The sequence below is a fragment of the Calliphora vicina genome, chromosome 3, assembly GCF_958450345.1.
Source record: "Calliphora vicina chromosome 3, idCalVici1.1, whole genome shotgun sequence".
NCBI lineage: Eukaryota > Metazoa > Arthropoda > Insecta > Diptera > Calliphoridae > Calliphora > Calliphora vicina.
The window spans coordinates 35747122-35761308 of NC_088782.1; the positions used below are offsets into that span (position 1 = coordinate 35747122).

Here is a 14187-nt window from a genome sequence, read left to right on the forward strand (position 1 = left end):
ATTACTAAATACTCTGAAATTATACTTTAATGTATGGCGAAAATCGGTCAAATTTGTCCCTAGACCCCATAAAAGGTCTCCCTCAGAAAACAACTTCAACATTCATAATTGTCTTATAATAATTTTACCAACTTTTGTGAGGATCGGTCCAAAATTGACTCCTATATCAGAAACTACCCCTATATTTAAACTACTAAAGCTGGGATTCCGCATACACCGTAATCGGCGCCGATAACGAAAATTGAAACTGAAAAACGTTGGTGTTCGTCACAGTCTCGTTTCTGAATAGTTTGTGTTTCAGTTGGGTGCGTTGCGGCATAAAACAGGCACAAAATTATTTTTTAATTTTGGATGTCGCACATTAAATAGAATTTCATAATTTTTGACAAAATCTATTATTTTTTCCTCTTCCAATAAAGAAAACTTATGTTTATACCCTACACCACCATAGTGGGGAGGGTATTATGCGTTTGTGCAGATGTTTATAACGCCCAAAAATATTAGTCTAACACCCACCTTAAAGTATACCGATCGACTTAGAATCACTTTCTGAGTCGATTAAACGATGTCCGTCCGTCCGTCTGGATGGCTGGCTGTCCATGTAAACTTTGTGCGCAGAGTACAGGTCGCAATTTTGAAGATATTTCGATCAAATTTGGTACATATTACTTTTTCGGCCCAAGGATCAAGCCTATTGAAACTGGCTGAAATCAGTCCATTATTTCACCTAGCCCCCATACAAATGTCCCCTCGAAATTGAACTTTATCGGTCATAAATGTTTAATTTATCTATGTATCTACACAAATTTCGCTCCAAATAAGTTTTATATATACAAAATTCATGTCACCAAATTTTGTTACGATCGGTCCATAATTAGTCATAGCTCCCATATAGACCCGCTTCCGAAAATCACTTTAACGTGCATAAATCTCTTAAAAATGTTGGTATACACACAAAATTCAACATAGTTAACTTTAATATAGACATAAATCACACGACCTAATTTTATGGTGATCGGTCCATAATTGGTCATAGCTCCCATATAAGGCCCACTTCCGAAAATCACTCAAAAATATAAATTATTGATATTTTAAAAGAAAAATATTTTTACTCATTTACTTGGTGTAGGGTATTATATGGTCGGGCTTGACCGACCATACTTTCTTACTTGTTTTTATTCATTTTGATTTTATTTAAATTTGAAATAAAAAAATAATTAAATTAATTTCGTTCCTACAGCACCGAAAACAACCTACTTAAAGTTGTTTTCGTTCCGGCCCCAAATGACAGGTTTTTCTTTACTGTTCGGTGCCGTTTCGTTCCCAATTTTCGTTTCCGATTTCTGAAACGAAATTTTTTTCATTGCAAATGTATGGAATTTCGTTTTTGGTGACGTGTATGCGGAAACGTAGCTTAACCTGTTTTTATTTGCAATCAAAAGTATCCGGTTTATTTAAAGGAAATAAACCACCGTTTTTAAAAGGTAAAAACGTACAGTTGGGTATAAAGTATTCTGCATAGCCGAATATAACACTTTTACTCGGTTTTAGATAAAATTTTAAATAAATTTATTAATAGAAATAAAATTCTCTTACAAGATATTTTTTTAAGTTTGTACCATATTTAGAATTATAAGGAGTAGCAATGTAACTCGTAACACAATAAACAAGACTTTCCCTGACAATTTAACTAAAACTTTACTATATGGAAACTCTATTACCAAGTACACTCTTACGATACAACAGAGAGAAATAAAATATAAACAAAACAGAACAAAAAAAACTTTAATACTGTTGCTTTAACGTTACGCTTTGACTGTGACTGCGACTGGATGTTGGTTTAAGTTTTAATTAAAATTATTTGCTGCTGTTGATGTTGAAGTTGTGGGCCTCTGTAAATATTTAGTGGAGTTTTTGTATTCTGTCATACTTTTTCTTCATCTTTTTTTTTTAAACAGTGGCTTAAAGCAATCAATTTTTTGGTTTACTGGTAAACACAAATAACTACATACTTTTGGTTAAATTTATAAAAATATACAACACAAACTCTTAAAGTTAATAATATACATAGCTTGAATAAATTTTTGGGAGTCAACACCGAATTCAGTCAACAAAAAGGAATTTTATAACAGATTTTATTGGCTTTTACAAAAGTTACGTACAGTGCCGGATTTATTTATCGGACGACAGAGTAAGAGTTTGGAAAAGGCCAAACACTAAATTGGAAAAGAACAATGTAGTAAGCACTGTCAAACATGGTGAAGGAGGTGTCATGTTGTGGGGTTGTATGGCTGCATCTGGTGTAGGAAACTTAGTTTTCATCGATGGTTCAATGGACAAAACAGTGTACCTTAATATTTTAAAAGAAAACCTACTACAATGGCCTCTAAAGTTAAAGCTTGGGAATATTTCTGTTATCAACAGTACAATGACCCCAAACACACAGCCCATGGGGTCCGAATATGGATAGTGCATCATGTTCCTCACATGCTCTCGACTCCTCCGCAATCACCTGACATGAATCCCATAGAATATCTGCGGGATAAATTGGGCAGACGTGAAGGAAAGCACCGTATTATTAGTAAGACTCAACTTAAAGAAGTCCTGTCACAAGAATGGCAAAATAGTGGAGCTGACGTCACCAAAAATTGGTCGATTCAATGCCAAGACTATTAAAAGCTCTTATAAACAAAGTAACTTAATTCCACCTTGATCTGTAGTTTATGTATAACTTAAGCCTTTTAATAATAAAAATTTAAAATCTCACATACGAAAAAGTATTTAAAACATTTCCATTTATTATATTAAGTAATTTCCCTTATACATAAATTCGTATAAATGCATAAAAATTTATTTTTAAAATTCGCTTTTTTTATTCCATTTTATCTTTTATTTAACACAGATTTATGATAGGCCAGTATATCACAGTACACGGTGATGTAATCAGTCATGTTAATATCACTCATGTGATGGTAGAGGATGGTGGCGAGTATGCTTGTATAGCTGAAAATCGAGCAGGCAGAGTGCAACATGCGGCACGTTTAAATATTTATGGTAAGTTAATATTTGTAGCAACATTTTATTTCGTTTTTATTTTTTTGCTGAAATTAGCATTTTTCAAATATTTGTTAAAATAAACAGAAAAAATAGCATTTGTTGAAATTTAATATTTTTATTTAAAAAATACTTTTATTTGCAACGAAATACAGAGTGGGACAATAGGAAGTGTGAGAATTGTTTAAATTTAATTTGCTATATTAAACATCTTTATTTTGAATAAACTATTGCACTTTAATATAAAGATTGTATAAATATCATTACGATACTAAAGTTTTTGACTTAAAACAAACCCTTTTGAAATATCCTTTAGCTAGCTAAAATAATACACAATACAAGATATTACATTTTTGATATATGGTACGAGTGTGTTATTTAAAACCCTCTTCCTTTTTGTAACACATTTCATATTTCTGTAAATAAGGATGTTTTAAATTTTTTATGAAACTTTTGTGACATTTTTAAATGTCATAAATGGTTGTTATTTTTTTTTGTTTCTGTGTTTCATATACACAGATTTCAACACAAAAACCAATAAACACATATTTACAGGTTGCTCCATATACAAATGTACAAACATACTATATAAATTAAGGTGGCCCCAAATGTTCAAGTAAAACTATAGCTAAAATTAAAGTAAAATTCATTCTAAGATACCATACCGTCTCTCAAAATGTTTGTCCTGCCTGTCTTGCAATGTCGTTTTTATATCCTTCACCTTCGTGAGAAGGGTATGTATAAGTTTGTCATTCCGTACGTAATTTCTACATTTTTCAGTTCCGATCCTATAAAGTATATATATTCTGGATCCTTATAGATAGCGGAGTCGATTAAGCCACTTCCGTCTGTCTGTATGTCTGTTGAAATCAATTTTCTGAAGACCCCAGATATCTTCGGGATCCAAATCTTCAATAATTCTGTCGGACATGCTTTCGAGAAGTTTGCAGAATCGGTCCACAAATGGCTGAGATATGCGAAAAAACCAGGACAACCTCGATTTTTTAACTATTTCTGACCTATATCTGGATTACTAAGTCATTAATATAGACAATATGGATATCTAATGACAGATATTTCAAAGACCTTTGCAACGACGTATATAAGACCATAGTAAGTTGGACCTACAATGGGTCAAAATCGGAAAAAATATTTTTTAACCCAATTTTTTTTCACCAAAAAAAAATTTTAAAACCAAAAAATTTTTTGTTAAAATTTAAAAAAATGCTTCGCCCGGTTGCATTTACTAATGTTAGTTCGTCAAGTTTCTCCAACCCTGCCTGTTCTTATTTATTTGCAAATAAAATATCTAAATTTGTACTGCATACTTTAGGGGATTTTTTATTACAGTTGACTGGACTCAAAAAAGCCGGTTTTTGCCGTAATTTTTGAAGTTTTTTTTCTTTACAAACCAACTCCTGAAAATTTTGAATCGAATAAAAAAAAATCAGCCAAATCGCTCTTGCCGTTCTCACATGATGACATTACATACATGGACTATTTCATTTGTATATACAAGGTGGCGCAAAAGTAAACTTCCGATGTTTTTTGGCTGTAATTAAAAAAAAATTAAAAACTTTAATGCTTCTTGTGGATTATTTTTATTTGGTCTTTATATTTATTTTGTTCCGGCGATAGGTCCTCACATTCTTGACGGATATTGTCTTTAAGAGCTGCAAGAGTCTGAGGCTTGTTGACATAAACCCGCGAATTCAAAAAGCCCCACAAAAAGTAGTCTGGAGCGGTAAAATCAGGCGATCTTGCTGGCCAGTGCAAATCGCCAAAACGGGAGATTAGGCGCCCGGGAAATAGTCAGCAATATTCCGCGTTCTGGAGCAGTGTAGCGTAACATTGTTTATTAAAGTGTATTTTGCATGTGTTTACTACACAAATGTCAAAACAGAACTGACATTAGGGGCCAATCGCAAAATTTATAGCATTTTCTGATAGGAGGATAACTTTTGCGCCACCTTGTACTTATGTATATAGATTTGTATTTTGAAGTATAATTTGGTGAAGGGTATGACTTAAAAATGTGGAATTTTTTTTAGCTTTTATTTTGAAACATTTGTACAATATAAATTTATTAAAGCTATGACCTTTTCCCATCTTTCTGGCAACATATGGATTCCGAGCCAAAAGAACACATTTTGAGGCCAAGAACGAATCAAGTCAATATCGGATACTGTGTTCCAAGGAGAAGCGTATCTTAGAAACAGCATTCTGCATCGATCTCAACAAATAGTAGTGGAACGGACTACGGTCTGGCCAAAATTCCCAACCACTTCATTCTAAACACTTTTTAACAGGTATTTCAAAATGTGACCGAGCGTTGTCATGATGGAATATTGCGGTTTCACATCTAGCTTTTTTCGGCCAATACTCGCTTCAGACGAATCAGTTGCGTTTGGTGCAGGTTCCCTGTAATAGTCTGGCCAGATTTCTTCAGCTCATTATAGATAGAACCCTTTTGCTCCCACCAAATACAGACTATTTCCTAAACGTCATGAAGATTAGGCTTTGGTGTCGATTTAGCCGGTTGGCTGGGTTTCTCATTCGATCTCTTACACTTCGGGTTCTCGATAATAATTCGGTGCAAAAACTATTTGCTATCATAGCGTTCAAGTATCATTTCGGGCAAGTAAAATCATTTTTAAAGGTCTCTGGACTTCAATTTGTATCCCTACTTTTGGATGAATCCTGCTGTTCATAAACATTTGAAATTGAAAGGCTTAAGTAGCACTCAATGATTTGGCTAGCTCTTGTTGATTTCGAAAACAATCTTCTTGGAGTAATCGCTCTAATTCATGCTCTTCAAACTTTTTTGGCTGGCAATGGTGATCTTTGACCTCCATGTCAAAATCACCACTTCTGAAAGACACAAACCATCTTTCCCCTGTTGAAACCGATGGAACACATTCACCGTAAGCTATGGTGAGCAATCGATGTTCTTCAGCTGCACTTTGTTTTCAAATTAAAGAAGTAAAGCAAAACTTCCTGCATATGACACTGGTACAAAACTCGAAATTTTCAAAGCAAAAAAAAAATGTTGTTTACACTACACTGTTCTATAACTAAGTTAGAATAAATGACAGATTTGTTCCTTTCAAAATTGCATATAAGTTATTAGATACACAAATCCCATAAATCCCGCATTTTTAAGTTATACACCCAATACACCAATGGAAAGCTTATGCAATTACGCGTATTTGGATGATTTTTTTTGATTCGATTCGAGATATTCAGGAGATGGTTTGTAAAGATTAAAAATTCTAAAATTTCTGGTAAATTTTAAACTTTTGTTTTACTTGGGGACCATCCTAATATATATATGTATACCTATACAAACACTCACATATATAAACATTTGGCCTATATAGATAAAAATTGCATTTGTAGTTTGTTTGCAGTTGGAATGATATCTAAACTGTCCCTTTTAGCTGGTCATACAAATTATTCTCTGATTCTTTTTCTACCATTTGTTTGTGTCGCTTTTTCACACTCACACAAACTCAAGAGTTATGTAGGTGTGTGTGTTTGTGGTTTTAATGGAATGACATATGAATGAAATCAAAAAATTTTAATTCAAATGGCTTATATTTCTTTTGCGTTTGGAAATGAAAAAAACCAGTGACAAATATCGGCAGAGCCTAGAAAAAAAAAAAGTGATTCCTAAATTTTAGGTTATTAAATTTTCACTTGTTAAAAATATCAAAATTTAAAAGTGGTAATATTTAAAAATATGCTTTGAAATATACGAAATTTAACCTACAGAATAAATCCAAAATAAATTATAAAAAAATATTTTAACATACGTTGATAATTCCTAGAGACTTCTATGAATTGGCATCATTTTAAAATCCATTAAGCAAATGCTGTATATTTTAAATTCTTTTCAATTTTCTATTTTAAATCAACATCAATTTTGTTATTTTACTCATATATGTGCTTTTATATATATTTACTTATCCCGTTTTTTTATAAAGTCTAAATGCGGTTATTTCTATTTATTTAATGGAATAGTAGAGAACGTATGTGATTTTGCCTACAAAATTAATTTCGTAATGGCTGCTGTTAATAGTTTTAAAAGCTTAATAAATTTTAATTCTTGAGAAAGTTAGAATAATATTTAAAATTATGAAACTGTTGATTATACCAAATATAAAATTTATCAACTCTAGTCGACGGTATTCGATTAACTATAGTCAACTGTAATCGACTGTGGTCACCTATAGTCGAATGTAGTCAACTCTAGGCGATTCAGTCAATTATAGTAACTGAGGAGCGACTCTAGTCTACACTAGAGCGACTCTAGTCTACACTAGAGCGACTCTAGTCTGCACTAGAGCGACTCTAGTCTGCACTAGAGCGACTCTAGTCTGCACTAGAGCGACTCTAGTCTGCACTAGAGCGACTCTAGTCTACACTAGAGCGACTCTAGTCAGCACTAGATCAATTCTAGTCAACTGTAGATCAACCCTAGTCAACTCTACTATACTCTAGAGAGACTCAAGTCAACTATAAATATAATCTTGTCTACAACTCTCTATGACAATAATCAACCCAAGAGCGATTCTAGCCAACTTTAGTCAACTCTTGAGCGACTCTAGTAAACTCTAGTTAACTTTAGTCAATTCGGGAGCTACTCTATTCAACACTAGATCGACTCTAGTCAACTCTACTAGACTCTATTGCCACTCTAGTCAACACTAAAGTGACTCCTGTCAAATCTATATAGACTGCAGTCAACTCTAGACGATAATAGTCAACTCAAGAGCGATTCTAGTCAAATTTAGTCCACTCTTGAGCGACTATTCAACTGTCGAGTGACTCTAGTCAACTACAGTCAACTCTAGTTAAATAAAGAGCCAATTTTATAAACTTTAGAGCGATTGTACTCAATTTTATTCAACTCTAGTTAACTCTAGCGCGACTCCAGATCAACCGCAGTCTAATCTGGTCAACATTAGGGTGACTGTAGTCAATTCTAAAGCGACTGTAATCAACTCTAGATCAACCCTAGTTAACTCTAGATCAACCCTAGTTAAACTAGTTAATTCTTGTCAACTCTAGAGCTACTTTAGTCAACTCTAAAGCGATTCTGGTCGACTCTAGACAATTCTATATCAACTCTAGTTAATCTAGTTTACTCTTATAAACTCTAGAGCTACCCTAGTCAACTCTAGTCAACACAGAAGCGAATCTTGTCAACTCCAGTAAAGTCTAGATTGACTCTAGTCAACTATAGTAAACTCTAAAGCGAATTGAGTCAACTCTAAAGTCACTGAAGTGACTATAGTCAACTTCAGTCAATTCTAGAGCGACTACAGTCAACTCCAGAGTGAATCTAGTCAACTCTAGAGCTACTCTAGTTAACTCAATAGCAATTAGAGTCAACTCTAGAGCGAGTCTAGTCCACTCTAGTGAATTTTGTCAACTCTAGAGCGATTGCAGTCAACGGTAAAGCGATTCTAGTGAACTCTAGGGCTAATCTAGTCAACTCTAATCAATTTTTGTCAACTCTAGAGCGATTATAGTCATCTCTAGAGCGACTCCAGTCAACTTAGATCACTCCTAGTCAACTCTAAAGACACTCTAGGGCGACTTCAGTCAACTCTAGATCAATCCTAGTCAACTCAAGATCAATCCTAGTCAACTCAAGATCAATCCTAGTCAACTCTAGTTAACTTTTGTGAACTCTAGACCTACTCTAGTCAACTTTATTTAACTCTAGACATCTTTAGTCAACTTTAGAGCGACTATAGTTAACTCTTGCTGTTCTACTCAACTCTAGAGCGATTCTAGTCGACTTCAGTCAGCACTAGAGCGATACTAGTCAACTAAAGTAAACTCTAAAGCGAATCGAGTCAACTCTAAAGCCACTGAAGTGACTATAGTCAACTTCAGTCAATTCTACAGCGACTACAGTTAACTCTAGAGTGAATCTAGTCAACTCTAGAACTACTCTAGTTAACTCAATAGCAATTCGAGTCAACTCTAGAGCGAGTCTAGTCCACTCTAGTCAATTTTGTCAACTCTAGAGCGATTCCAGTCAACGGTAGAGCGATTCTAGTGAACTCTAGGGCTAATCTAGTCAACTCTAATCAATTTTTGTCAACTCTAGAGCGATTATAGTCATCTCTAGAGCGACTCCAGTCAACTTAGATCACTCCTAGTCAACTCCAAAGCAACTCTAGGGCGACTTCAGTCAACTCTAGATCAATCCTAGTCAACTCTAGTTAACTTTTGTCAACTCTAGACCTACTCTAGTCAACTTTAGTTAACTCTAGTCATCTTTAGTCAGCTTTAGAGCGACTATGGTTAACTCTAGCGGTTATACTCAACTCTAGAGCGATTCTAGTCAACTTTATTCGATACTATAGCGATTCTAGTCAACCCTAGAGCTACTCAGTCAACTATAGAGTTACTCTAGTCAACTCAAGAGGAATTCTAGTCAACTCTAGAGCGACTATTGTCAACATTGAGTGACACCAGTCAACTCCATAGCTCTTATAAACTCGTGCTAGCTCTAATGCGACTTTATTGAACTCTAGAGCGACTCTTGTCAAATTTAGAGCGAGTCTAGTGAACTCCAGAGCTACTCTAATCAACTCGACGTTTCCAAGTTATCCCTTTTAATACAAAATTTTCTTATTTCTTTTGAATTACTTACAGGTCTTCCTTATATACGCATAATTCCTAAAGTAACAGCAGTCTCAGGTGAAACTTTAAATTTAAAATGTCCCGTGGCCGGCTATCCCATCGAAGAAATTCACTGGGAACGTGGCGGCCGTGAATTGCCCGATGATATAAGACAAAGAGTGCAACCAGATGGCTCATTGACAATAACGCCCGTGCAAAAAAGCACAGACTCAGGAGTTTATACATGTTGGGCGCGCAACAAGCAGGGTCACAGTGCTCGCAGGAGTGGCGAAGTAACAGTTATTGGTTAGTATACACAATTGAACATATATAAATAAACTTAACTATTTACTTTTGTCATCAGCACAATACAATTTACATAAAATACTAAAATACTTTTTTAGCAGTGTTAAAAAAAACTATGAAAAAAAATACAATCATCGCCATCAACATCATGTAATTGTTTTGGTAACATGAAAACCTGGCCAAAACAGGAAAAACAAAACTTGTGTAAAACAATTCATATAAAAAACATAGTTTTTGTTTTGTAACTAAATATGTACCTTACTTTACCTAAACCGTATGCAAATCTATTCTTTTTGCTAGCTATTTTGCAGTAAAAACTATGTATTTATGTGTTCTTATCATTATTATTTTTTTGTTCTTTTCAAATATATACCTACCAGCTTTTAAATGTTTTTTATGCTTTTATGTTGCAATTAAATTCAAATTATATACATTTAATCTCAACAGTACCACCAAAACTAAGTCCCTTCCAATCATCACAATTACAATTAAATATGGGTGATCGTGCTTCTCTCACCTGCTCGGTGGTCAAGGGTGACTTACCCTTGACTATGACGTGGCGCAAGGACAATCGTGCGATTGAGACCACACAGCATCACATGTCCGTTAAACAGGTCGATCAATACAATAGCATTTTGGTTATTGAAAATTTAGGCTCCGATCATACGGGCAACTATTCGTGTGTTGTGCGCAATTCTGCAGCCGAAGTGGAAAATTCTCAATCGTTGTTGGTCAATGGTAAACAAAATATATATTTAATGGTTCTTTTTTTAAGTTTTCTTTTTTTGAATTTGTTTTTAAGATTTCTTAGTGGTTTTTGTTTTGTAAAGAAAATAAATTGAAAATATAATTAATGCAGAGTTTTTGGTGTAAAAATTAATACAACATTTTTTTATTATAATATTGCGCATTCCCTTAATGTCTAGGCCTTACAATAAGTAATTAAATCTTATAACTAAACAATTATTATTTTCTCAGTGGAGAATCATATTTGCCAAATTTAGATGAGTGGTATAAATCAGTTCTACGCTTCCTTGATATGTCTTGAGTTACTGTAAGTAGTATTGCGAGAGGATGAAGATGTAATTTTGACAAATAAGCTTCTCGAGGTTTTCTAAATACATCCTTGAGCAAATGCACATCTTAGTGTCTGTGGATGTTCTCATTTCTTATATACCATGGAGATCGCGTTATGGTTCTAAGAATTTTGGATTGCACTCTCCGTATGAGATCTATACTGGTATTGCTTGCTGTTCCCCATAATTGGACTCCATATGTCCAAATTGGTTTTAATACTGTCTTATACAGGATGTCTTTACAGTTAAGGCATAATATTAATTGATGGTGGATTAGCCAGTGTAGAAGCTTTTAGTTTCATGTGGAGCCGTTTGGCTTCTATGTGCCTACGCCAAGTAAGACGTCTATCTAGATGAATACCAAGTTATGTAAAGTGATCTGATTGTGGGATGTTCACACTTTAGTGTCACTGGTGGACAACTTCCTCTCCTAAATGAAAACGTTATGTGCTTACTTTTGATTTTATTTACTTCAATTCTCCAATTGACATTTAAGTCCACAGGAGAACTAAGAATTGCAGTGTCAACCTGCAAAGGTGGAAATGGTTAATTCTTTGGATTCGGGCAAATCAGAGGTACAGGGTTGGTCCTAGAACACCTCCCTAAGGTACAACAGCATTGATCGCAATTTTTAACAGAGAATACTGTTTCAGAATTTAGTTTTGCCGATTGTTTTGTAATGAATATTAACATTTAATAGCCAAATTGCCAAAGCACACATAACTTCAGTCGATTAAACGTAGGCCAGTGTGGCAACATTAAATTATTATGGAAAGAAAGTTGTCATTACTAACTGCTAAATCCGATCATGGGTATAGCAGAAGAGTATTCCTGTTTAGGTTTTGGAATGAACATCAAAGATACTTTAATAAAGTTATCTGCAGATTAGTTATACTTATTAATGGTGGAATTGTGAGAATTGATGGATTATTTATTGTTGTTTATGAAAAATTTATTCATCGGTAGTACATTAGAAAGGTACGTTCATTGTGGCCGATGTTACATCATCATCAGTTTAAGGTATCTTCAGGTGATTCTACGTGATTAATGAAATGATTAAGATTTAGCCATGTCAATTTGAAGTGACTAACAAATCATTTAAATGTATAGATAATCATCTCGATTTTGATGTAATTAGAGCTTAATCACGTTTGAGATGATTAACTCTACAAATGTGAACATACTATAAGTCTTTTTCCGATCATTCTGGCAACATATATATTCCGCGCTAAAATAACTGCTCTTCTTTTAAGTCCAAGTAACAATCCAGGCAATTTCGGATAATCTGTTGAGAGCAAGGTCTGGATTACAAGTTGGGTGAGCCGAAACTTCCCAACCATTTCTTTCTAAATAGTGTCCTAGCGTTGTCATGATGGAATATTACGGTTTCATGTCTTGCCACATCTTCTGGGCCATTTTTCATCGCAAGTAATGATTCGGTTCAATAATGTTTTTATTTTATGACGTTCCAGCATCATTTCGGAGATGCAAAATCGTGGTTCAAGGTCTCATAGTATCCAATTTCCCTGTTTTTGGATGAATCCTGCTGCTCGCAAACTTTTTGAAATTGTAGCTTGAGAAGCTCCCAATAATTTTGAAAGCTTTTGTTGAGTCTGACAACAATATACATGGACTAGTGCCTCCAATTCTTGGTACTCAAACTTTTTTGTCTGGCCTGGGCGATATTTGTTGTCAGTGTCAAAATCACCACTTTTGAACCGAACAAACCATCTTTCGCACGTTGAAACCGACAGTGGCCATATTGTTGAAGCTACATCTTTTGAATTTGCTGTCATTTATTCATTTTATTTTTCCAATCCACTATGGATGGATATTGGATTCAGCAATACTTGCGAATTATAAAATTGTTTTATAGTAATGATTGTTCTATTCGAGCAAATTTCGGTAAGCTTCTTCCAGTTTACGATGAGGATTAATGAGCAAAATTATTACGAGAGTGAAAAGTGGAGATTTCCCCTCTTGAAAACCGAAAACTTTTAATATAAAAAAGGAAAAAAAAAAAAAAAAAAAGGAACATAAATTTTAATTAATTGTTGACCTGGATTAATTGTTGACGTGTGAATTTTGATATTTTTTTGAGAACGACGTTAGCCAGGCCATCACTGACAATGGCGAGAGCTATAGGTCGAAGATTACCAAAATGTTTTGCGCTGATTTGGATGACATAGACACCAAAGAAATGTAGTTTGAACTGGACTGTGCTATGTGCCGCACAGCTCACGGCACATTTGAAATTCTGCACATGCAATTTGAAGGCATGATCATCTCACGTGAATGTGATGAGAACTGGCCCCGAAGTTGTGCGCTTTGACCCCATTAGACATTTTCTTGTGGATTTTTCTTATGTCGCAGGGGTATGCTGCGGCTCTCAAAGCAAACATAATTCAGCGCCAGAGTCATATAAAATTTGACATTCGCGGACATTTGTATCATATTATATTCCATACATAAATGGCATGATATCTCACGTACAACTGGTTTATTTAAATTTAAATATATACCTTGTGAACATTGGAAGTCAAGTATTCCAACATAAAAAATGTGTAAAGTTTTTAATAGAGTCTATCATAATTTTAATCCACTTTGAGTCGTACTTTTTTATAGGAGCTAAATTTTACGAATTTTATAGAAAAACACAGATTAATTTTGGAAAGCTATAGAAATAATAAATCTAATAATTTTGTTTTAGTAAAAAAACCAAAAATCTTTGAAATAAAATTACTTGCATTACTATATTTTCAATATATTTTAAAAACCAAATTTTTTGAATTTTGTTCTCTAGAATGTTTTAAACTATTACCTAATCATTTTGAATGTTTTGTATTTTTCATTAAATTCTTTTTTAAACAAACTTAAAAATAAGTAGTATTTGAATGCACCTCAAATAAAATTTTAAATAATTTTCTATAAACAAATTTATATGTAACACTTTTTAACTTTAATAAGAAAATCTAACCAAATCAAATCATAATTAGAATACATATGTATAAATGTTAAATTCAACACCCTAGTACTTACAACAATATTTTATATAAAAATCTTTAAACTTTTCTTTCATGTAATGACTGTATAAGTAGTTAACATTTTT

At 33.8% G+C, this 14187-nt stretch overlaps 1 protein-coding gene across 1 annotated transcript in view; it reads left to right on the top strand.

Annotated features, from left to right (window-relative positions):
• Positions 1–14187, top strand: part of Dscam2 (Down syndrome cell adhesion molecule 2) — a 168392-nt gene that overhangs the window by 90646 nt on the left and 63559 nt on the right. The window contains exons 8-9 of the mRNA XM_065503597.1: positions 2903–3054; positions 9730–10002. Of these exons, the coding sequence (XP_065359669.1) occupies positions 2903–3054; positions 9730–10002 (425 nt within the window). The remainder of the gene's footprint in view (positions 1–2902; positions 3055–9729; positions 10003–14187) is intronic.